This window comes from Perognathus longimembris, chromosome 23 (genome assembly GCF_023159225.1).
Source record: "Perognathus longimembris pacificus isolate PPM17 chromosome 23, ASM2315922v1, whole genome shotgun sequence".
Taxonomy (NCBI): domain Eukaryota; kingdom Metazoa; phylum Chordata; class Mammalia; order Rodentia; family Heteromyidae; genus Perognathus; species Perognathus longimembris.
In genome coordinates this window covers 30,787,085-30,811,380 of record NC_063183.1, presented here as the reverse complement: position 1 = coordinate 30,811,380, position 24,296 = coordinate 30,787,085, and the positions used below count along the sequence as shown (strand labels likewise).

The window sequence follows — 24,296 nt, the reverse complement described above, 5'->3', positions numbered from 1 at the left end:
GAGTCGGCTCGCTCGCCGGTTTCCTCCGGGGGGCGGGGAGGTGTGGATTGCTTACCGGATCCGCAGAAGTTTCCCCGGTGGGTCTGGGTTTTTGCAGCCGGGGAGGCGCGGTGGAGTGATTTTCTGATTGTTTAGTGCCCGTACGTACCGTGTTTAGGGCCCTGAAAGACGTGTGCACGGTGTTCACGTTCCGTGCCCTCCAGAAGCTTCACTGTTACATAGGAAGTCTTTTAAGAACTTCTAGAATAGGGCTATAGAACTCTTTTATTTATTTATTTATTTATTGCCAGTCCTAGGCCGTGAACTCAGGGCCTGAGCACTGTCCCTGGCTTCTTTTTGCTCAAGGCTAGCACTCTGCCACCTGAGCCACAGCGCCACTTCTGGCCGCTTTCTGTATATGTGGTGCTGGGGGAATCGAACCCAGGGGCTTCCTGTAGACGAGGCAAGCACTCGACCACTAGGCCATATCCCCAGCCCTGTTTGTTTGTTTTTAGACAATGTCTTGATGAGTGGTCCAGGCAGGTGCAGGTTCCCAGATCCTGGACTGATTCTATTCTCTTTCTTCAGCCTCCTGAGCAGCTGGAATTATACACAGCACATGAATTCCATTTTGCTTGGATGTGTGTGTGTGTGTGTTTGCTGGTCCTGGGGCTTAAACTCAGAATGTAGGTGCTGTCTCTGAGCTTTTGAGCTGAAGGTTAGCCCTCTACCTTTTGCTTATGTGGTACTGAGGAATGGAACCCATGGCCTCATGTTTGCTAGGCAAGCACCCCACCACCAAGCCCCATTCCCAGCCCCTTTCTTTCTTTCTTCTTCCTTTTTTTTTTTTTTGGTAAGGTCTCAGCATCACCAACATTAGAGCCACCTGGTGAAATGGTTCATTCTGCTCGCAGCGCTTGTCTTGGCGGAGGCAAAAGGTTCTCCAGTCCCTCGTCAGCCTGGGCCACGTAATTAGTCTCAGGTTCAGGGGAAAAAAACCAATAATAATAATAATACCGCCCGGCGGGCCCAGGGTCCCCGCGGAGGCCGCGAGCCGGGCTCCGCCTCCCCTCGCCGACCACGCCCTCCCACGACAGACCACGCCCCCCACCGCGCGGGCCTCGCCCCGTCGGCCGCGCCCACATCGCGCAGGCCCCGCCCACCTCCCGCAGACCCCGCCCCTCCCGCGCAGGCCCGCCCCCTCCCGCGCAGACCCCGCCCCTCCCGCGCCTCACTTGGCGGGAAGACGCCGCCGGCGGCGAGGCGGCGGCAGGATGTGGCGCTCGGGCGCGGAGGCCCGACCCCGTCCCCAGGTAAGGGGAGACGCCGGCCGGCGGGGGCCTTCCCGTTAGTTTTCGGGAGGACGTCAGCCAAGGTCATTCACACGCCCCCGGGACGAAGCCCAGCTCCCGGCCTCGGTTTTCCAGGGGTGGGCGCGGCGGGGAAGTTAGGCCCTGGGTGCCGATTAAACGTCGTATCCATAATCCTAGAAATAATGGTAGCATTGGGCCCAGGGTCACCCTCTCCCTCCCCCCCTGTCACCTGCGTTTGCTTTAGCGACCACTTATTGCCACTTTTAAAATAACTCCAGGGGCCGGGATGTGGCTTAGTGGTGGTGTGCTTGCCTGGCGTGGGTTCGATTCCTCAGCAGCAGGTAAATAAGATGATAAATTTACAAGACACAAACCCAACTCCAGCTGATGAGCCTGGAATAGCCTGCGACTGGTCAAGATGCAGGTCATTGTTATTATCTTATCGTCCAGGCAGACTCAGGAGTTCCCAGTAGAATCAGACATGACGTTCAGCTTAATAAATTATGTGTCATGGTGTGTGTGGGGGGTGGAGTTCCCCTACAGGCTGTGAATTTGAATTGTGTTGTCATTATGCATTAGGAATTAGGTTTGTTTGCCTCGCTCACTCTGGAGGAAAGTCATAGGGACCCGAGATTCTAACACTGTTTTTCCTTTACTGATTCCAAATAGGTGGATGACTCTAAAGAAAATGAGGACGTTGCTTCCGAGTCTCTGAGACCAGTGCAGACGAGCATTTTAGGGAAAGTAGCTATGGTTTATCTGACGCCCTTTTCACTCAGTAATAGCCAGTTGGAGCAATTCAAGTGCTCCGCATCTCAACTAGGAGAGAAATGTAATAGCGCAGTGCTGTGTGAGAAGAAGAAACTGAAGGAAACCCCAAAGATGAAGACCACATGTTCCAAGGCTGAGTCCACGCAGAAGAGGTCTTCCTCAAGGCTTCACAGCGAAGGTCGCAAGCTGGATCAGAAGAGCAGTTCAGAAGACTCCGTTCTCGGTGTTGATGCGGAAAGCAGTGAAGATAATGATGATGATACACCAGACCTGGTGAGAGTTTTATTGGTAGTTTTAATTTTCTTAATTTGAAATTTGAAGTTCTGAAAGATAATGCAAAAGGTCCTGAGTCAATCAAACAATCAAATGCAAATTGCATTGAAATTTTATTTAAATTTTAGCAGATAAATTCCTTGGGTTGATTTTGCTCCAGGTTTTGATGTGTCAAGGAGAGGGTTGACTTCAAATCCTTACCCAGCTGTTTTTTTTTTTTGTTTGTTTTGTTTTGTTTTGGCAGTTCTGGGGCTTGAACTCAGGGCCTGGGCAATGTCCCTGGCTTTTTCTGCTCAGAGGTAGCACTCTACCATTCAGAGTCACAGTGCCACTTTTTTTTTTTTTTTTTTTTTTTGCCAGTCCTGGGGCTTGGACTCAGGGCCTGAGCACTGTCCCTGGCTTCTTTTTGCTCAAGGATAGCACTCTGCCACTTGAGACACAGCTCCATTTCTAGCTTTTTCTATATATGTGGTGCTGAGGAATCAACCCAGGGCTTCATATATGCAAGGCGAGCACTCTACCACTAGGCCATATTCCCAGCATACTCTGCTTTTTTTCCCTCAGTTTTTTGCATATATTTTGGGTTTACTAGTATTGTGTCATTGCTCATCTTTACATGTTTGTTCATGGTTTACTAAAAGCCATTGACTTGTGTCACATATGGTATTTGACTCTTGATGTCAGGATAGTGAAACTATCTTTGATTGCATGGATGTACTGAACAATATTTCCTGAGCTCAAGGAAGGAGATAAATGACCATGTAGAGAAGGTACAATAGAAAAATGTACTAGTTTTACTTAATGGTTTGAATTGGTGTAAGGAATTAGATATTTAACTTTTGGTTTCTATTGCCTATTGGAATGTAGTCCTTCAAAGGGACAAGTTTTATGCAGGCCAAGATAAAAATTGTATCATGTGACATAAAGGTGCTGGATTTGGGGGCAGAAAACCAAGGCTGGGGAAAGGATTTGATAATTGACAAGTTGTAACAAAAAGGGGAACTTGATTTATGCTTGTTTCAGAGATAAGAATTGGGATTTGTTTGGGGGCCGAGATAGTAAAGTCTATACGTATGTTTATTCAGAGCTGGGAACCTTTAAACTAGGCTTGGTCACCACTCCCTTTTTTTTTTTTTTTTTTTTGCCAGTCCTGGGCCTTGGACTCAGGGCCTGAGCACTGTCCCTGGCTTCTTCCCGCTCAAGGCTAGCACTCTGCCACCTGAGCCACAGCGCCCCTTCTGGCTGTTTTCCATATATGTGGTGCTGGGGAATCGAACCTAGAGCTTCATGTGTAGGAGGCAAGCGCTCTTGCCACTAGGCCATATTCCCAGCCCCCCCCCCCTTTTTTTTTATCTGTTGTGAGGCTTGAACTCAGGGCCTGGGAGTTGTCCCTGAACTTTTTTGCTCTGGGCTAGCTCTCTACCACTTTGAACCGTAGCTCCGCTTCGTCATTTAACAAGTACCTTTCTTTTTTGGGGACATGTGACCCCCATCCTTGCTTTCCCCAGTTTCTCTCTGTTCATTTTCCACACATATATACTGAATAGCATGAGCGCATTGGTTCACCTTCCCTTCCTTCCTCTTTTTCTGTGCCTGCACGATCACTTCTAAGAAACTGTTCATTTAAGTAATTCATCTCCCTAAGGAGAGGAGAGTTCTCCAAATTTAGCTCATATCAGAATTACCTGGAGGGCTTGTTAGAGTTCTATTTAAGAGTTGCTCAGCTTTTTCTGATCACAGCTGGTGCTCTTCTTTAGCCACATCTCAGTTTTCTAAATCGAAGATTTCTAAAGGCTTCATTTCCCTTTTTGGGGGTGTGTGTGGGCAATTCCTGAAGCCCCCCATGAACCTATTTTACTCTGGCCTCCCTTTTGCCATTTCCTTCCTTCCCTTCTGTTCTTCCCAGGCTTTTTTTACTCTGTGTGTGTGTGTGTGTGTGTGTGTGTGTGTGTGTGTGTGTGTGTGTGTAAGTAGGACTTAGGGCTTTTTGCTTGCTGACACCTTAGCCACACCCTTAATCTTTTCTTGCTTTATTATTTTCTGTTGGGCTCTGGAACTTTAGCTTGGGGGCAGCCTCTCTTATAAACAAGGATCACAAGCTTTGGTCACCACACCTAGCGTATTTGTTTAGATACTTTATCACTAACATTTTTGTCTTCTCTAGTTTGGAATTGAGTTCTCTAGAGCTCTGGCCTTGAATTTTTTTTGTGTGTATAGTGGAGCTTGATCTCCACCTAAATATTGCCCTTGAGCTTTTCCCTCAAGGCTAGCATTCTACCACTTAGAGCCACTACTCCAGTTTAAATTGGAGATGAGTCTCATAGACTTTTCTGCCCAGGCTGGCTTTGAACTGTGTTTCTTTTTTTTAAAATTTAATTTATTTAATTGAACACAAATTTTTTGACAAGGTGTTGTGCAAAAGGGTACAGTTACATAGTAGGGCAGTGTGTACATTTCTTGTGATATCTTACGCCCTGTTTTCCTATGCCTTCTCTAGGTCAGGTAGACATATATACAATATACAATGTATCAAGAACATATACAGTAGCAACGTGGCCATGCCCAAGAAAGTTCGCCTAGGGCTTTAAATGTAATGTCGATATTAGACCATATGTCGACAGTCATATGAACGTACATACATAGCTTTTGAGCTATTGTATTCCCCTGAGAGGTCAATTTTTGACCTTTATACATTGAGTAATTGTTTGGTTTTAGTTACATACTGTTGGGTCGCTGCCCCAATCCTGTGGGGAATACTATTTGACAAGCAGTGTTTGGTTTCACACACTTGGTCTCTACTGTCTCTCTGTCTCCCTTTGTTAACAGTCATATATCAGGGAGATCATGCCCCTTTGTTTTCTGTGTTCTAGGCTTGTCTCGCTCAACATTATTTGTTCGAGTTTGACCATTTCCCTGCGAATAACAATATTTCACCATTCCTAATCGCTATGTAGTATTCCATTGTGTATAAGTACCCTATTTTTTGGATCCATTCATCTGTGGAGGGGCATCTGGGTTGTTTCCATATTTTGGCTATTGTGAATTGTGCAGCGATAAACATGGAAGTACAAATGTCTTTTTGATATCTTGGGGTTTGCTGTTTAGGATAGATGCCTAGGAGTGGTATGGCTGGGTCATAGGGTAGATCTATATTGAGCTTTTTGAGAAAGCTCCATACTGTTCTCCAAAGTGGTTGTACTAATTTGCACTCCCACCAACAATGGAGAAGGGTTCCTCTTTCCCCACAGCCCCTCCAGCATTTGTTGTTGCCTGAGTTCAGAGTATAAGCCATTCTAACTGGGGTGAGGTGGTATCTCAGGGTTGTTTTTATTTGCATTTCCTTTACTAGCAGGGATGTTGAGCATTTCCTCATGTGTTTCTTTGTCATTTTTATATCTTCTCTTGTGAAGTCTCTCTTTAGCTCCTTTGCCCATTTCCTAATAGGTTTATTGGGCTTGGAGGGGCTTAGTTTTTTGAGTTCTCTGTAGATGACAGATATAAGGCCTTTGTCTGTTGCTGTGCTGGTAAATATCCTTTTCCATATCGTTGGCTGACTTTCTATTTTGGTGGCTATGTCCTTAGCTGTGCAGAAACTTTTTAATTTGTAATAGTCCCATTTGTCAAGTCTTTCCCCTATTTGTTGTGCCCCTGGGACTATATTCAGGAAGTTCCTTCCTGTGCCTATAAGTTCTAGCGTCTTTCCTATTCTGTCCTAAAGTAGTTTCAAGGATTCAGGTCTGATATTGAGGTTCTTGATCCATTTTGAGTTGATCTTGGTGCATGGTGATAGGCTTGGGTCTACTTTGATTTTTCTGCATATGGCTGCCCATGAACTATGTTTCTTGAAGCTCACCTGCCTGAGTAGCTGAGTAGGATTGATTACAGGTGTGAGCCAGCATTTCTGAACTCCCCCCTCCCCATCTCTCCTCCCCCCAGTCTTCTAGAATCTTCTTTTATCTCATTTTTTAATTTATTCTTGCCAGTCCTGTAGCTCCTGGGAGCTGGCCACCAGTGTCTCAAGCCTATAATCCTAGCTGCTCAGGAGGCTGAGATCTAAGGATCTCTGTTTAAAACCAGCCTGGACAGGAAAGTCAGTGAGACTCATATCCAGTTAACCACCAGAAAACCAGAAGTGGTGCTGTGGTTCAAAGTGGTAGAGCGCTAGCCTTGAGCAAAAAAGTTTAGGGACAGTGCGAGGCCCTGAATTCAAGCCCCAGGACCGATTAAAAACAACATAGAATGAATAGTGTGGGCACAGTTTGAAGTAAAGTATGTGTTTTTTGAAGTGCTTTTGTTCTTTATTATGTATAATAACAGAATCTTTTTGGTGTAATTTCACAGGATGATTTTTCAGGATTGTCAGCATATGAGAGGAAGAGATTGAAGAACATATCAGAAAATGCAAACTTTTTTGCTTCTCTTCAGTTGTCTGAGGTTTGTTTGGTATTAACAATTAAAACCAAGATGCCATTCCTTTTGCCATTATGTCAGTGAAATACAGTACCAGGTTTGTTTGTTTGTTTGTTTTTTGGCCAGTTCTGGGGGTTGAACTCAGGGCTTGGGCACTGTCCCTGAGCTTCTCTTGCTCAAGCACTCTACCACTTGAGCCACAGTGCTCTATTTCTAGCTTTTTCTGCTTATGTGGTACTGAGGAACCGAACCAAGGGCTGCATGCATGCTAGGCAAGCAGTCTACTGCTAAGCCACATTTCCAGCTCGTTTTTGTATTTTTTAAATTAAATTTTATTGTCAAAGTGATGTACAGAGGAGTTACAGTTACATACTGAAGGTAGTGAGTATATTTCTTGTCACACTTGTTACCCCTCCCTCATTTTTCTCCCACTTTCCCTCTCTCCCTGTTTTTCTTTTTTTTTTTGGCCAGTCCTGGGATTTGAACTCAGGGCCTGAGCACTGTCCCTGGCTTCTTTTTGCTCAAGGCTAGCACTCTGCCACTTGAGCCACAGCGCCACTTCTGGCCGTTTTCTGTATATGTGGTGCTGGGGTATTGAACCCAGGGCTTCATGTGTACGAAGCAAGCACTCCTGCCACTAGGCCATATCCCAGCCTTGGCTAGTGTTCTAGCTCGGAACTATGCTGCTATTCCCCAACAGTATATTTGGTTAAATACTACATTTAATCACGTAGACTCATTAACAACTTGAATGCTACTTTAATGGACAGTTTTATACTTGCCTTCATTATTATTAGTGTATTTTACCTCATGTCTACTAAGACAAGTGGCCTATCTTTTTTTGTTTTGTTTTGTTTTCCAGTCCTGGGGCACAAACTCTGGATTTAGGCACTGTCCCCGAGTTCCTTTTTTTCTCAAGGCTAGTGCTCTACCATTTGAGTCACGGCACTACTTCCAACTTTTTTTTGTGTGATTAATTGGAGATAAAGAGAATCACAGACTTCGCTGCCGTGGCTGGCTTGAACCAGCAGCCGTCCGATCTCAGCCTCCTGAGTATCTATAATTACAGGTGTGAGCCGCCAGTGCCAGGCCCAGGCGTCCTGTCTTAGGGGTTTTTATTTCTTGAATAGACCTGGGGATAGTAACGGATAATTGATATTTTTAAAAGTTAATGCTATGAAGTTATAAGGTAGCATTTTTATGTGTGTGTATGTTCTGTGTGCTTTTCAGACAGCTGCAAGGCTTCGTAAAATGATTAAGAAAACAAGATCTCCTAAATGCAAGAGGTAAGAGATTTATGTTGGCTAGATCATGCATGTTACTTGGGGGTGAATTTTTTTTCTATCTATAATTTAAGAAAATGGTTTGATATAGTAAACTGTAGTAACAGATCAGAAACTAATGTAAATTCCTACAAACTCTCTGAAGGAAGGCTTTTATTATTATTATTTTCTTGGTCATAGGGCTTGAATTCTGGTCCTGGGCACTGTCTCTGAGCTCTTCAGCTCAAGGCTAGCGCTCTACCACTTTGAGCCACAGCACCAATTCCTGTTTTCTGGTGGCTAATTAAAGTCTCCTGGCCTTTCCTGCCTGGGCTGGCTTTGAATGGGGATCCTCAGATCTTAGCCTTGTGAGCTAGCTAGGATTACAGGCGTGAGACACCAGTGCCTGGCTGGAGGCTACCTTTTAATAACTTTACCCTTTTCGTTTTATCAAAAGAATGTGGAGGGGGCTGGGGATATAGCCTAGTGGCAAGAGTGCCTGCCTCGGATACACGAGGCCCTAGGTTCGATTCCCCAGCACCACATATACAGAAAACGGCCAGAAGCGGCGCTGTGGCTCAAGTGGCAGAGTGCTAGCCTTGAGCAAAAAGAAGCCAGGGACAGTGCTCAGGCCCTGAGTCCAAGGCCCAGGACTGGCCCAAAAAAAAAAAAAAAAAAGAATGTGGAGGAGAGGAGGGCGCTGAGAGGGGCATAGGAAGGGAGGGAGGAAGCGTGAGCAAGTGCAGTCAATATATACTGCGTGTAACTTGAAGGCATGATGGTTGGCATGAAACTGGGAAAGAAGGGGGGAACAGTAGAAGGGGTGACATTGATCAAGATGCGTTGTACTTGTCAATCTGAACTGTGGAACTGAATGAAACCCCTTTGTACAACTACATAATATTTAGAGAAAAAGAATGTGGAGGGCTGGGAATATGGCCTTGAGTAAAGAGAAGCCAGGGACAGTGCTCAGGCCCTGTGTTCAGGGCCCAGGACTGGGAAAAAAAAGAATGTGGAACAAATATAATCTTCATAGCAAAATGGTATGTATTGTATTTGTTATTGCTAGTGGGAAAATGTCTTTATTTCCACTAAATTCTTTTTACTTTTGTGTAGAAATTACTATTCTTTTTTTTTTTTTAGTGCTGGTCCTGGGGCTTGAACTCAGGGCCTGGGCACTGTCCCTGAGCTTGTTCAAGGCTCTACGACTACATGCTCAGCTCCATTTCTGGGTTTTTGGTGGTGAATTGAAGATAAGAGTCTCATGGACTGTCCTGCCTTGGTTAGATCTCATCCTGCCGAGTAGCTAGGATTACAGGCCGAGCCATCCTACAGGCCTCTCTCCGCTGTTAATACTCTTTGTTTTGTCCTTCCAATGACTCCACTCTCTGCACTCAAGTGCTCTTTCATGGTTCCTCCTCTTCTTCCTCTTTCCTGCCTGGTTGGTTTTGAACCAGCCTCCCAAGAAGCCGGGATTACAGATGTGAGAGCCACTGGCACCCAGCCCATGTTTCATTTGTTATGACTGAATGTCATTCCATTTGATAATATGCTGTAATTGGCTTAACATCCCTTACCTCTTCATAGTGAACATTTTGGTTTAGGGTTTTTTCAGACTTTTGATCAAAATCAGTGTGGCCATATATGTAAATGCCTATGGAACATGGGATATATATATATCTATAGCACTTCTTCCTAGAACTTATCTCCTAAAAGCTACCACTAAATATATTTCACCATTCTATGCTTATAGTATGATTTTTTTTCCTCCCCATTCCTTTAGAAAAAAACCTAAGAAGAAAGAAGATGAAATTGGATGTAGAAGGTCAATGCGATTGCTAAAAGTAGAACCTTCAGAAATGTCATTACCAGCACCTCCAGTACAGCCAATGGTAGAAGAAGAAGATGTAAGAAGGGTTGGGAGGGCTGGGAATATGGCCTAGTGGCAAGAGTGCTTGCCTCCTATACATGAAGGCCTGGGTTCAATTCCCCAGCACCACATATATAGAAAAGGCCAGAAGTGGCGCTGTGGCTCAAGTGGCAGAGTGCTAGCCTTGAGCAAAAAGAAGCCAGGGACAGTGCTCAGGCCCTGAGTCCAAGCCCCAATGTGGCTTAGTGGTAGAGTGCTTGTCTAGTATGTATGAAGCCCTGGGTTTGGTTCCTCAGCACCACATAAACAGAAAAAGCTAGAAGTGGCGCTGAGGCTGTAGCAGGAGAGTGCTAGCCTTGAGCAAAAGAAGCTCAGGGACAGTGCTCAGGCTCTGAGCTGGTGGCCAGCCCCAGGACTGGCAAAACAACAACAACAAAAAACGATGTGAGGGAAAACACAAATCAATATGCTAACAATATTGAAAAGTTTGAAGTACTTGAAATGAGACTAAATGTTGTTCTTTTTTTGTTGTTGTTGGTTGTGAATCTCTTTAAAATTTTTTAAATTTATTAATTGAACACAAATTTTTTTGACGAGGTGTGAACCTCTTTTTGTGCTCAAGGCTAGTGCTCTACCACTTGAGCCACAGCACCACTTCCGGTTTTTGAGTAGTTAATTGGAGATAATCTCATGGGGACTTTGTTGCCTCAGATCTACCCTCCTGAGTAGCTAGGATTACAGATGTGAGCCACTATTATTGCCCACATGCCTGGTTTTTAATACAGTGTCCCTAAAAGTGCTCAATTATAAATTAGAAGATAGCACTAATTAGGCTAGTGCCTTAGTTATTAGTCGCTAATCGAGGGACTTTGGGTGGCAGCATAGATAGTAGCTTGTGCAGTTACGTTGTTTTGGGTTTGGTGATTTTTCTGGCGCCATTTCTGTGGGCTTGCACTCAGGGTCTCATGTTCTTGCTTGCCTTGATGCCCATGGCTGGTGCTCTACCACATGAGCTGTGTCTCCAGTTCCCAATGGTTTCCTTTTGTTCTGCTTTTTTGACCACATTGGGGCTTGAACTCAGGACCTGGGTGCTATCCTGAAGCTTTTTTACTCTCAATTCTAGCACTCTACTATTTGCTCTACTTCTGGTGGTTCGTTGGAGATAGTCTCACAGACTTGGAGCTCTCAGCCCCCTTAGTAGCTTACAGGTAGGATTACAGGTGTGAGTCACTGGTGCTTCGCTTGTTCCTTTGAAGTAGGTAATTGTCACCAGCCATAATCTTCCTTCTGTGCTACTGAACTTCAGAAATGACTCCTCTATCTCACTTCCTCTACATGCCCCTTTCAAGCTCTGGTAACCCACTGGTCTAAGAAGGCAGAGCGGCTCACGTGGTAGCAAGCATCTTGCAAATGCGAGACCCTGAATCCAAATCCCAGTACTGTAAGAAAAGGTTACATTTCTTAATTTTTGGAGGAACTCCCATCTTCTTTGCCGTAAGCGCTGACCCAATGCACATGTTCAACAGCAGCACTGGAGTGAGTGCTCCTCTTCCTTTGGATATTTTTTTTAATTAAATTTTAGTGACAAGGTGTTGTACAAAGGGGGTACAGTTGCATAATAAGGTAGTGAGTACATTTCTTGTCATATTTGTTGTTACGCCTTCATTTTTCTTTCCCTTCCCTAGTTCAGGTAAGCATATATACGATATCCAGTGTACCAAAACCATATACAATAACCAGGTAGGGTATGCCAACTTCCTTTGGATCTTAACAGTGTCTGCTATTTTTTGTTGTTGTTGTTGACTTCCATTTATTAAACAATTATTATTTTGTCCTGGTCATGGGGCTTGAACTCAGGGCCTGGGCACTGCCCCTAAGCTTTTGTGCTCAAGGTTAGTGCTCTTTGAGCCACAGCTCCATTTTGGCTTTTTGGTAGTTAATTGGAGATAAGAGTCTCATGGACTTTTCTACCCAGGCTGCCTTTGAAACTGCTGTCCCCAGTTCTCAACCTACTGAGTAGCTAGGAATACAGGTGCAGGCCACTGACACCCAGCTTGAACAATTATTTCTTAGTACTTACAGTGTTCCAACCACTGCTGTTAGTGTTGAAAGTAAAGTATTAAAAAACATATACCTTTATCCATTTTAAGTTTATTTTCTCGAAGGTGACAGCAAACTTTATTTTTGATTATAGGCTTTGTTACCTCCTGGACCTTTAGACATGATTCCTGAAAATGAAGATGACAATCAACTATTTAAAGGATTCCTGCAGACCTGGGCATCAATGAGCAAGGTATGTCCTTGGGGATGCCTTACTGATTTTAGAACCCTCTATTAAGGAAATTTCCAACTATGTTTGTTAACTTGCCATTTTTGGTCTCTCCTCTTGTTTTAGACATGTAGTAAGAGCTATCAGAAGGGCTTATCTAGCATTAAAAGGTAAGTTCGAATTCGTTGTTTTTATTTTATAGTTTTAGAAACATTTGAGTTATAAAAACTACATACTAAAGTAGCATTTTTGTGTATGAGCCCGTCCTGGGATGTGAATCCTGGGCTTTTCACTCCTGGCTGGTACCTACCACCTGCGTCAGTACTCTAGTTTTGGTCATAATAGAAAAGTTTGAAAGCCTAGCAAAAAAAATTATCCTTAATATTTCTACCATCACACTTTTCTTTCTCTTTCTTCCTTTCTTTCTTTCTTTTTTTCAAAGATTTCTTGCTTAGGTTTTTATTTGTTTATTTATTTATTGCCAGTCTTGGACTGGGCCTTGGACTCAGGGCTTGAGCACTGTCCCTGGCTTCTTTTTGCTCAACGCTAGCACTCTGCCACTTGAGCCACAGCGCCACTTCCGGCTTTTCTCTATATATGTGGTGTGAGGAACCGAACCCAGGGCTTCATGTATACTAGGCGAGTACTTTACCACTAGGTCATATTCCCAGCCCCACACTTTTCTTTTGATGGTATTTAGGTGTGCTGTACGTGAACTTTGTACCTTTACACTTGCGGGTGTTCTACTGCTTGAATATGCCTCCCGTCTATCCTGTTCTCCTCAAAACATTCCCCCACCCCCTCATTTTTTAGTGGTACTAGGACTTTTTGTGTAGTTTCTTTCAGGTGGGGCCATATATAACAGCACTAGGATGCAAGTTTTATAAGGACAGGGATTTCTTTTTTGCGAGTACTGGGCTTGAGCTAAGGGCCTCATTCTCACTCAGCTTTGCTTGCTTGTTTGGTGTTATACCCTTTGAGCTATGCCTTCAGCCTGGCTCTTTGTTGGTTATTTTGTATTTACTTGTTTGTTTATCTTTGCCAGTATTAGGACTTGAACTCAGAAGACTCAGGTTAGCTTTGCTTGCTTGTGCACAGTTGGCACTTTACCACTTGAGCCAGGCTTTCGGCTCTGCTTTTTGCTGGTTAAGGAATCTTTCAGACTCTTCTGGTCAGGCTGGCTTCAAAGCACAGTCCTTCAGATCTCAGTCTCCTGAGTAGCTAAGATTTCAGGTGTGGGTTCACGGTGCCTCGCGTTTTGCTGGTTTTATTTATTTATTGTTGATTGTGGGGCTTGGCCTCCTTGATCAGCTAGTCTTCTAGTTTTTGATGCTGCCAAAATTATCCGAGGTGATTTTATAATAGAAAACTAGTGCATCACAGTTGAATTTGATTTCTTTTATTAGGAAGTTGAGTGTTTTCATTTACTAAATTTGATTTTTCTTTTTTGAGTTACATTTTACTGATTTTTGACAATTGAGTTGCTTTTTACTTAGATAATTGAACTTTATTGTTACAGCTACAAAGCCAATTTAAAGGGCATGGTCATTAAAGAAGATACAGTTTGTAAACTTGTTGATGGGTTGATAACATCTGTGGCTGTGCACCCATCAGAAACGAGAATTTTGGTAGCGGCTGGGGCCAAAACTGGACAGATTGGACTGTGGGATTTGGTAAGTTATATTCTGAAGACACTAAAAGTTTGCTTGGAAAAAAAAAATTGCAAAAATTTTATAGCCAGGCGCCAGTGGCTCACGTCTGTCATCCTGTGTACTCAGGAGGCTGAGATCTGAGGATCATGGTTCAAAGCCGGCCCAGGCAGAAAAGTCCTTGAGACTCTTATCTCCAATTAATCACAGAAAATGCCAGAAGCTGCGCTGTGGCTCAAGTAGTAGAGCATTAGCTTTGAGCAAAAGGAGCTCAGGGACAGTGCTCAGGCTGAGTTCAAGCCCCAGAACCCAGAAAAAAAAATTATAATTAAGCTGGGTACTGGTGGCTCACACCTGTAATCTTAGCTGAGATCTGAGGATCGTGGTTCAAAGCCAACCTCGGGCAGTTAAGTCTGTGAGACTCTAATTTTCAGTTAACCACCAGAAAACCAGAAGTGGAGCTGTGGTTCAAGTGGTAGAGCGCTCACCTTGAGCAAAAAAGCTCAAGCACAGTACCCAGGCCCTGAGTTCAAGCCCCATGACTACCACCAATAACAAAAAAATTATAAGCCTTTTCCCCCCAAAAGCATCAATTAGTCGTGTAAGGATGTTACATTTTAACATGCCCATTCATGGGAACAGTGTGCAGTGCTTTTTGTGTGTGTGCTGCTACTGAGGCTGGAACTCAGAACTCTACTTTTTCACTCAAGGCTGGCATTCTACTATTTGAGCTGTTTCTTCAGTTCTGGCTTTTTGCTGGTTAATTGGAGGTATAAGTCTCTTGGATTTCTCTGCTCATACTGGCTTTGAAACTTGATCTTATTTTCTTTGCTAAGTGATTCTCAGACCTCAGCCTTTTTTTTTTTGGCCAGTCCTGGGCCTTGGACTCAGGGCCTGAGCACTGTCCCTGGCTTCTTCCCGCTCAAGGCTAGCACTCCGCCACTTGAGCCACAGCACCGCTTCTGGCCGTTTTCTGTATATGTGGTGCTGGGGAATCGAACCTAGGGCCTCGTGTATCTGAGGCAGGCACTCTTGCCACTAGGCTATATCCCCAGCCCAGACCTCAGCCTTTTGAATAGTTGCGGTTATAGTTGAGAGCCACCAGTGGCCTCACTGATACAAGTGCGTGCGTGCGTGTGTGTGTATGTATGTGGTATGAGTGTTGGTGTGTATTGGTGTGTTGGTCCTGGGACTTGAACCCAGGGCCTGGGTACTGTCCCTGCCTGAACTTTTGTGTTCAAGGCTAGTGTTCTATCACTTGAGCCACAGCTCCATTTCTGGCTTTTTTTGGTGCTTAATTGGAGATGAGTCACACGGATTTTCCTGCCTGGGCTGGTTTCGAACAGTGATCCTCAGCTGTTAGCCTCCTTGAATAGCTAGGATTACAGGCATGAGCCCCCAGAGCACAGCAGCTACAGTGCTTCTTAAACAGAGTCGCCCGGTCCATCCTTCTCCCTTTGTTCTCACCCTTCCCCAAACCACGTCTCATCCAGTTTCATCATTATGTGTACGTAATTATTTGCCGTCTTTCCCCCTCCCACTACTGCTTGCACCTCAGTCCAGACGTGTTTCAACTTCCTCGTGTTCCTTTTGTTACACTGTCTGCTGAAGTGATTTTGCCATGCTACCTCACAGCTGAGAATGCACACACACAAACACATTCAGCGTGTTTACATATGTTTGTGTTTTGGGCCCACCAGCCTATATATGAGAGAGGACATTTCTAAATTCATCTGTTTCCTTGCAAATGACATGGTTTTATGGCTGCCTAATATTTTGTGTGAGATATATACCACGTTTTCTTGATCCTTTCATGGGTTGTAGGGTATTTTTTGGCTGTATCGATAGCTTGGCTATTGTGAATAGTGCTGTAGTGAACATGGCTGTGAATAGCCTAGAGACATTTATTTTCAGTGTTGCTTGAAACTCGTAGTTTTGTTCTGCATGATGGCCCAGTTATTTATTTATTTATTTTTGGTGCCAATCCTGGCGCTTGAACTCAGGGTCTGGGTACTGTTCCTGAACTGTTTATTTGTTCAAGTACTATTTGTATTTGTTCTAGTACTTTAACACTTTAACCACAGCTCTATTTCCAGGTTTTTGGTAGTTAATTGGAGATTAAAGTCTCATGGACTTTACTGTCTGGGCTGGTTTCGAACCATTATCCTCAAATCTCAGCCTCCTGAATAGCTAGGGTTACAGGTGTGAGCTACCGGAGCCTGGCTGGTATTAAAATTTTGACTTATTTCCTGTCTTTCTTTCTTTCTTTTTTTTTTTTGGCCAGTCCTGGGGCTTGAACTCAGGGCCTGGGCTCTATTCCTGAGCCTCTCTGTGCTCAAGGCTGGTGCTCTACTGCTTGAACCACAGCTCCACTTCCAGCTTTTTCTGTTTATGTGGTACAGAGGAATCGAACCTAGGGCTTCATGCATGTTAGGCAAGCACTCTACCACTAAGCCACATTCCCAGCCCCTAAATTTTTGAGTTCTGCAGGAATTTAAATTTGCTTTATAGAGGTTTAGCATTTTTAGCTAGAATATCATTAGTCATCTGGGCATAAATTAACTACCAGATTTTAAATGTATAAGTGAGAAAGACCATATAAAGTCGTTGGTGTTAAAATTATGTTTAAATATCCTGTGCCACGATCTGGACGTCGAGTCCTTTGTGGGGTTCGTAGGATGAATTCCTGACCTGTGGTATGAGGAGGTGCGGTGCTTTTAGAGGTGGTTAGAGAGCTTTCTCCTTTCCCACGTGAGAGCTCAGATAGAAGGCTCCATCTAGCACCAGCTACAAATCGGAGTGGTCCCACACTAGTTGCCGAGTTAGCTAGCACCTTCATCTTGGGTGGCCTTGTCTCAGAACTGGGAAATAAATATTTGCTGTTTGTAACGCTCCCAGTTTAAATATTAAATAGCGGCTCTAATACTAAGACACAGTTTCCAAGCTGGATCAAATTAATTTTCTCGGGCGGTGCTGGTGGTTACTCAGGAGGCTGAGATGTGAGGATTGCAGTTCAAAGCCAGCCCTGGTAGGAAAGTCTGTGAGACTCTCATTTCCAATTATCCATCACGGGAAGTAGAGTTATATTGCTTGAGCAGAAAAGCTCAAGGGTGGCACCAGACCCTGAGTTCAAGTCCAAGAGCTGACATTTTTTTTCTTGGGATTGGAGGTATGGCTCGATGGGTAGAGTACCAGCCAACGAGCCAAATCAATCATCTGGTACCAGGTTCAAGCCAAGAGTTAGGATCTTGTCAGGGAGAGACTATATACGATCTTGTTATGTAGCCCAGGCTGTCTTTGAACTTAAAACCCTCTTGCCTTAGCTTCCTGAATACTGACTATAGGTGAGTACCACCAGGCCTGGCTAGAAAAGCTCATTCGTGGTTTTACCCCTTTCATCATTACTACCATTGTGAAGGATGAGGGGCACATTTCCCGCGGCACCCCCCCCCACCGCCCCCCGGTACTGGGGTTTGAACTAAGCACCTGGGTGCTATCCTTTAGCTTTTTTTCTACTGCTCTACCACTTGGATCCCAGCTCCACTTCTGGCTTCTTGGAGGTGAGTTGGATGTAAGAGTTGAGTTGGGGATGTTCCTTCCTGCCTCTGTTAGCTTTCAAAGTCAGTCCTCAGACCTCAGCCTCCTGAGTAGCCAGGATTACAGACTTGAGTCCCCGGTGTCCAGCTACAATGTCAAGGCAAGGATAAACCCTTCTGTATCATGTTGATTATTTTCTTTAAGTGGTGTACAAGAGGGTTACAATTGAATATTTTTCTTTTTTGCTGGTCTTGGGGCTTGAACTCAGGGTTTGGGCACTGTCCCTGAGCATCTTTTGCTCAAGGTTAACACTCTACCATGTGAGCCATAGTATCAACTTCTGACTTTTTCTGAGAAGTTTAATGGAGAGAAGAAGTCTTACATCCTTTCCTGCCTAGGCTGGCTTTGAACCCTTACCCTCAAATCTCAGCCTCCTGAGTAGCTAGGATTACAGGCGTAAGCCACTGGAGCCTGGCTATAATTGACTATTTTATGAGGCAAGCACTCTTGCCACGAGGCTATATTCCCAGCCCTAATGGAATATTTTACGTGTACAGTGTATCTATTTTTTTTTTTTTGCTGGTGGTGGGCCTCGAACTCAGAGTCTGGGCACTGTCCCTGAGCTTTTTTTGTTGCTCAAGGCTAGTGCTCTACCACTTTGAACCACAGTGCTACTTCCGGTTTTCTGGTGGTTAATTACAGGTAAGAGTCTCAAGGACTTTTCCTGCCCACCCTGGCTTTGAACAGCGATCTTCAGATCTCAGCCGCATTACAGGTGTGAGTCAGTGTTATCTTGATCTGAGCCAGTCCATCCATGTTTCTGTGATTCCTCCCGCCCTCCTACCTACCCCGTCTTCCACCAGTCACGTCCTAGACATGTGAATTAATGTCACTTGGTGTTCTTTGACCAGAAATAAGAACAAAATAATGTAATGTCAGTATCTCAGGAAAGCTGGGTTACAGTAATCCAGAGTTGACTAAGTCTTTTTTGCCAGTCCTGGGGCTTGGACTCAGGGCCTGAGCACTGTCCCTGGCTTCTTTTTGCTCAAGGCCAGCACTCTGCCACTTGAGCCACAGCGCCACTTCTAGCCATTTTCTGTGTATGTGGTGCCAAGGAATTGAACCCAGGGCTTCATGTATGCGAGGCAAGCGCTCTTGCCACTAGGCCATATCCCCAGCCACTTGACTAAGTCTTACTAGCAGTCATGTAATCGTTACTCACTAGTGTTGCCTTTTCCTCCACCCTGACTGTTCCAGACCCAGCAAGGAGAAGAAGGGGGGATGTTCCGTTTTTATCCCCACAGTCGGCACGTTAGCTGCTTGTACTTCTCACCCGCCAACCCAGCGCACATCCTGTCTCTGAGCTACGACGGCACCTTGCGGTGTGGGGATTTTTCCAGTGCTGTTTTCGAAGAGGTAAATGTTAATGTATTTGTGTACGTACTGATATTACATGGTATTCTGGATTCTGTGAAATTCTATCAGTTCGAGTGAAGTGGTAGGGGCTAGGAACGAAGTCCAAGTGGCACACCATCTATTTATTGGCTGTGTGACCCTGACTAACTCAAGCTGTTTATGCTTCTGTTTTCTCATTTGTACCGTGGGATAATTCATTGTATTTGCTTTGTAAGTTGTCATAAGCATTAAATGAGTTAATGCAAGTAGTTACTTATTTAGACTTGGCCTCACTATGCTCAGGCTAGCTTTGAACTGGTGATCTTACTGCGTAGCTGGGATTATAGGTCTGTGTCATCACGCCCGGTTACTCTTTTATTTTTTTTAATCTTTTGTGCCAGTTCTAAAGCTTGAACTCAGCGTTTGGGTGCTGTCCCTGAGCTTTTGTGCGGAAGGCTAGTGTTTGACCGCTGGAGCCACCGCGCCTCATTTGACTTTTTTGGTGGTTAATTGGAGATAAGACTCATGGACTTTTCTGCCCGGTTTGGCTTTGAACGTTGATCTTCATGTCTCAGCCTCCTGAGTAGCTAGGGCTATAGGTGTGAGCCCCTGGTGCCCTTGTGCTCAGGGCTAATGCTATACTAGTTTTAGCCCAGCTCAGTTTCTGCCTTTTTGATAGTTAATATGAGATAAAGACTCTCATGGTCTTTTCTACATGGACTGGTTTTGAACTTTGATCCTCATATGTCAGCCTCCTGTGTAGCTAGGGCTATAGGTGTGAGCTACTGGTACTAAGCTCAGTCACTTGTGGTTTTTTTTTCGGGGGGGGGGGGGTGGTGGGCAGTTCTCGAGCTTGAACTCAGGGCCTGGGCTTCTGTTCCTGAGCTTCTTTTGCTCAAGGCTAGCACTCTACCACTTGAGCCACAGCGCCACTTCTGGCTTTTTCTGTGTATGTGGTACTGAGGAATCGGACCCAGGGCTTTGTGCATGCTAGGCAAGCACTCTACCACTAAGCCACGTTCCCAGCCCTCAGCTCTTACTATTTTTGCTTAAAGCTTATTTTTGGTGCCCTGGGGCTTGAACTCTGGGTCTGGGTATTGTCTCTTAGCTTTTGCACCCAGGACTAGCACTCTACTACTTTGAACCCAGCTCGATTTCTGGCTTTTCGGTAGTTAATTGGAGATAAAGAGTCTCAGATTTTCCTGTCTGCGCTAGTTTTGAACTGTGAGCCTCAGATTTTAGCCTCGTTAGTAGCTAGGATCACAGGTATGAGCCATCAGTGCTCTGCTGTTTCTTTCTTTTTTTTTTTTTTTTGCTGGTCCTGGGGCTTCTACTCAGGGCTGGGTTCTGTCCTGAGCCTCTCTCTGCTCAAGGCTATTGCTCCATCACTGGAGCCAAAGCGCCACTTCCAGCTTTTTTTGTTTATGTGGTACTTGGAATCACACCCAGGGCTTTATGCATGCTAGACAAGCACTCTACCCCTAAGCTACATTCATTCCTCTGCTTGCTGAAATTTTTTTTTAATGTAGTGATTTTATTTTATTTATTTATATATTTTTTGCCAGTCCTGGGCCTTGGACTCAGGGCCTGAGCACTGTCCCTGGCTTCTCTTTGCTCAAGGCTAGCACTCTACCACTTGAGCCACAGCGCCACTTCTGGCCGTTTTCTATATATGTGGTGCTGAGGAATCGAACCCAGGGCTTCATGTATACGAGGTAAGCACTCTTGCCACTAGGCCATATTCCCAGCCCCTTATGTAGTGATTTTAATCTTTGTGAAATTTGGAATAGCTAGGTGTAGGTTTTTATCCTTTTTCTCATTGTGGATGGGATTTTGTGTGCATGTGCGTGTGTGTGTGTGTGTGTGTGTGTGTGTGTGTGTATCTACTGGGGCTTGAACTAAGGGCTTTGTGCTAAAGAGTGTTTTCTAAGCTGATTTACTACTTATCTCCCTAGGTGTATAGAAATGAAAGAAGTGGCCTTTCCTCCTTTGACTTCCTGACGGATGATGCTTCTACTTTGTTAGTAGGACACTGGAATGGACACATATCACTAGTAGATAGACGGACACCGGCAATGCCTGACAAGAAACTTAATTCTTCCATGGAACAAATAAGAACTATTCATGTCCACCCAGTGCACCGAAAGTATTTCATTACTGCGGGATTGAGGTATTTTCTCCTGAAAATTATGAGTTAGTCCTTGTCATGTCAAAGTTTAGTTTGAGTGTCAGACATTGAGACATTGACAAAGGTCAGATGATTTGCATTCCACATATGGAGGTGGTTTTGTGTATGTGTCTGTCTGTCTGTCTGTCTGTGGTGGGGCTTGTACTCTGGGCCTGGGCACTGTCCCTGAGCTTTTTGCTCAAGGCTAGTACTTTACCACTTTGCGCCGTAGTTCTGCTTCCGGTTTCCTGGTGGGTAATTGGAGAGTTTCCATGGCAGCATGGCTAACTACTCTTCTTGTTACAGGGACATTCACATTTATGATGCCAGGTGCCTGAATTCCAGGAGAAGCCAGGCTTTGCTTTCTTTGACTGGACACACCAAGAGCATCACTTCTGCCTATTTCTCACCTGTTACCGGTAACAGAGTGGTAACCACAGGTCTCGACTGTAAGCTGAGGTAAACTGAGAGGCAGAAATACATTTTTAAGGAATCTCAGATTAGTGTGTGCAGTAATTGTTTCACTAAGCCAAAAGTTTTGTTTAGTGTGGTTCCCCCTTAATCACTGTTTGATTTTGTTGCCATATTGGGATCCCCCAAGACTGTGACCTACCACCAAGCCACATTCCCAGCCCCGGAGAAATCATATTTATTAAACTTTTTGGCACTTGCTGGGCAGATGGTGAACCACTTGAGCCACGTCCCCAGCCTGAGAAAGTTTTAAAAATAAGACTAAAGCACAAGACATTAAATTTATAACTTCTTGTACCTTTGGTTAAATGTATCAGCTAGGATTAGGATGTGTGGATGCCTATTTTAAAGACACTGGATACTTTCTGCCATGAATCAATGAGTATCTGAAGCACCCTGTTATTTCACAAAAATTTCAAAACCCAGACAACCACGTGTCTCTCCCTGGTGTTTGTTTTTCAGAGTGTTTGACAGCAGCTGCGTCTCCTCCCAGAGTCCTCTCCTCACCACCATCAGGTAGGCTTCCATTCCCGACGCTGGGCCGCGCAGAGCAGCAATGGTGTTCTTTGAAGTTGCGTGTTAGACAGGCCTGATGCTTGTGTTACATTGTGTAACTTGAAACAGGAGCTATTTTAGCTCCTATCAGGGAGAGCTCTTGGTTCCAGGGCCTATGTATCTATGAAGAGGTTTAACGTCTTGGCATGGTGCTTAGCTGTTCTCTGCAGGTGCAAGTTAATTTTAGTTAAGGTCCGAGACTTTATCCTGACCTGAGGTACTTGCCTTATTGAAGGGCGTAACTTGCTGATGCAGCTCTCTTCGGATAACGTGCTTACCTTGTGTTTGTTTATTCTGGGAGGGGAGATGTTGCTGCCTTCCTATTGACTTTATTTTTTTGATCATCCTTTTGGATCTGCTACTTCACGTGTGTGTGTGTTTTACATCGAACTTCATGCTATACCCCTAAGTACAGCCTTTTCAGTAATTTATGAAGTTGTGGATGGGGTGATTGTTGCTTCGTGAATTCTATAGTTTTGAGAGGCTACATTTTTAGAAGTTTCCCACTTGATTTCTTTCCTCAGGCTTTATGTTCCAAATTATCTATTTCTAATATTTACAAATTATTTACTTCATTGACAGATAAAAATTGTATGTATCATGTATAGCATGTTTTGGAATATGTATACATAACTGAGGCTCTGTCATACAATGTATCCTGGAGTCTAGTGGATTTTCCTGCCTGGGCTGGCTTCAAACCTTAGTTGTCCACTTTTCTGGTAGTTCTTTTTCTTACACTGTATCCCATGAGTTTCTAAATGTTGTTTTCGTTTTCATTGGCTTCTGAATGTTATCTAGTTTCTCTTAGGATTTTTCTTTGAGTTCTAAATGTGTTTTTAAAGTTTATATAGAAAATAAAATGGTTTTAGGCTCAGTAGAGGAATACAAATGGGAAGTAGTGGGTCTTTGTTAAAGCAAGAAAGGAGCTAGATCATAGATTATTTTTGGCTTCCTCTCTTTAATGTGCTCGCAGAGATCAAGTTTTCCCACAAAAATCCTCCTTGACCATAGAGCAAGGAATAGTGAATAATAAGGGGCCGTTCTGATAGACACCGAGTGATCATCCTCTGAGCCCAAACCATTGCTCAGAACTGAAGAGTCCAGAGGAGGAAGACATTATTTATCCCCGAGTTTAGTCTTGGGAAGATGGGGCAACTCATGAGGTTTTCATTAACATGTAGGTATTCCTGTGTGTTAGCAATTTAAGCACTTTACCATCTGTAGGAGTACTTACGTATTTGTTTTTAAGCACTTTACCTTCTATCCAGTAATTGAATTATTGAACACCTTGAAAAACTGATAGGTTTCTTGTTCCTCTTATTTTCCTTCCCACTAGCCACAACACTATCTCTGGACGATGGCTGGCAAGGCTCCAAGCCAGGTGGGACCCTAAACAAGAAGACTGCTTCGTGATTGGCAGCATGGCCCACCCTCGGCAGGTCAACGTCTTCCATGAGACGGGAAAGATGGTGCATTCCTTCCTTGGAGAAAGCCTGGCCTCTGTGTGCTCCATCAATGCCACGCACCCGACTCGGTACATTCTGGCTGGAGGGAACTCCAGTGGGAAGATACATGTGTTTATGGATTAGGAAAGCTGTTCCTGGGAGTAGATACACCTATTTGCCCAATTTGGTCTCTGTCTAGGAAGAATGTAGTGATTCCTGTGGCAGTGTGTTTACTTTGTATGATGTTATACTTAGCAAACAGAAAATTGCTTTATTAAGGGCTAAGAGCAGAGTATACTGTAGTTATCGAGACCAGCCCGAGTTTCTACAGAAAGAGGAGAGAATTTGAGCAGCAGCTAAGATGTCTTCAGCACTTTTAACTGGGCAGGATGTTGAGAAATTCTAATTGGCAGATTTCAAAGCTTTGAATAATCAGTATTTGTGGCCGTGATACATAGATTTGTGGTTTATTGTATAGTTTGGAGTGGATATTTCTAGATGAGCACACTAAAATGGATCCTGGAAGGTTATCTAACTCAGTGATTTTAGAAGTTAGGCTTTTTCTTTGTGTGAGCTGGGGATTGAACCCAAGACCTGTTGCACCTGTTGCTGGGTCAGTACTACTGACCTGTGTCTCCAGCTGTAAAATCTCATGCTTTTTGGCCGAGACAAGTTCTCTCTCTGTAGCCCAGGCTGACCTCTGACTTGTAGTCCTCCTGCCTTGCCTGCCTCCCACATGGGGATAGGAGGCTCGTGCCGCTCTCTCCTGCTGAAACACGTGTTTTTATTTTATTTAACTGATTTGTTCTTCCACTCTTAACTATTAGATAAAATCCCGAAAGCTTCGTTCACTAGTGGCAGGGCCTGCGGTTCTCTATGGAGCCTTCCTTTCTTCCCCCACTGGTTGGCTCATGAGATACAGCCAGGGCC

At 44.3% G+C, this 24,296-nt stretch overlaps 1 protein-coding gene across 2 annotated transcripts; it reads left to right on the top strand.

Annotated features, from left to right (window-relative positions):
• The first annotated feature begins 43 nt into the window (after window positions 1–43).
• On the top strand, window positions 44–23,679 carry Wdr76 (WD repeat domain 76). 2 transcript variants are annotated; one of them, XM_048331882.1, is made up of 13 exons: window positions 44–77; window positions 1,962–2,336; window positions 6,678–6,770; window positions 7,977–8,032; window positions 9,792–9,915; window positions 12,073–12,171; window positions 12,274–12,317; window positions 13,667–13,820; window positions 18,591–18,749; window positions 20,684–20,898; window positions 21,202–21,354; window positions 21,829–21,882; window positions 23,258–23,679. In XM_048331882.1, the coding sequence occupies exons 2-13, from the start codon at window positions 2,043–2,045 to the stop codon at window positions 23,508–23,510; spliced, it is 1,698 nt and encodes a 565-aa protein (XP_048187839.1). In that variant the 5' UTR covers window positions 44–77; window positions 1,962–2,042; the 3' UTR covers window positions 23,511–23,679. The 2 variants fall into 2 exon arrangements, with proteins under 2 accessions (XP_048187839.1, XP_048187841.1); XM_048331884.1 differs by lacking the exons at window positions 44–77; window positions 1,962–2,336; window positions 6,678–6,770 and having other exon boundaries at window positions 8,010–8,032; window positions 9,792–9,923; window positions 12,071–12,171.
• Window positions 23,680–24,296: the final 617 nt, after the last annotated feature.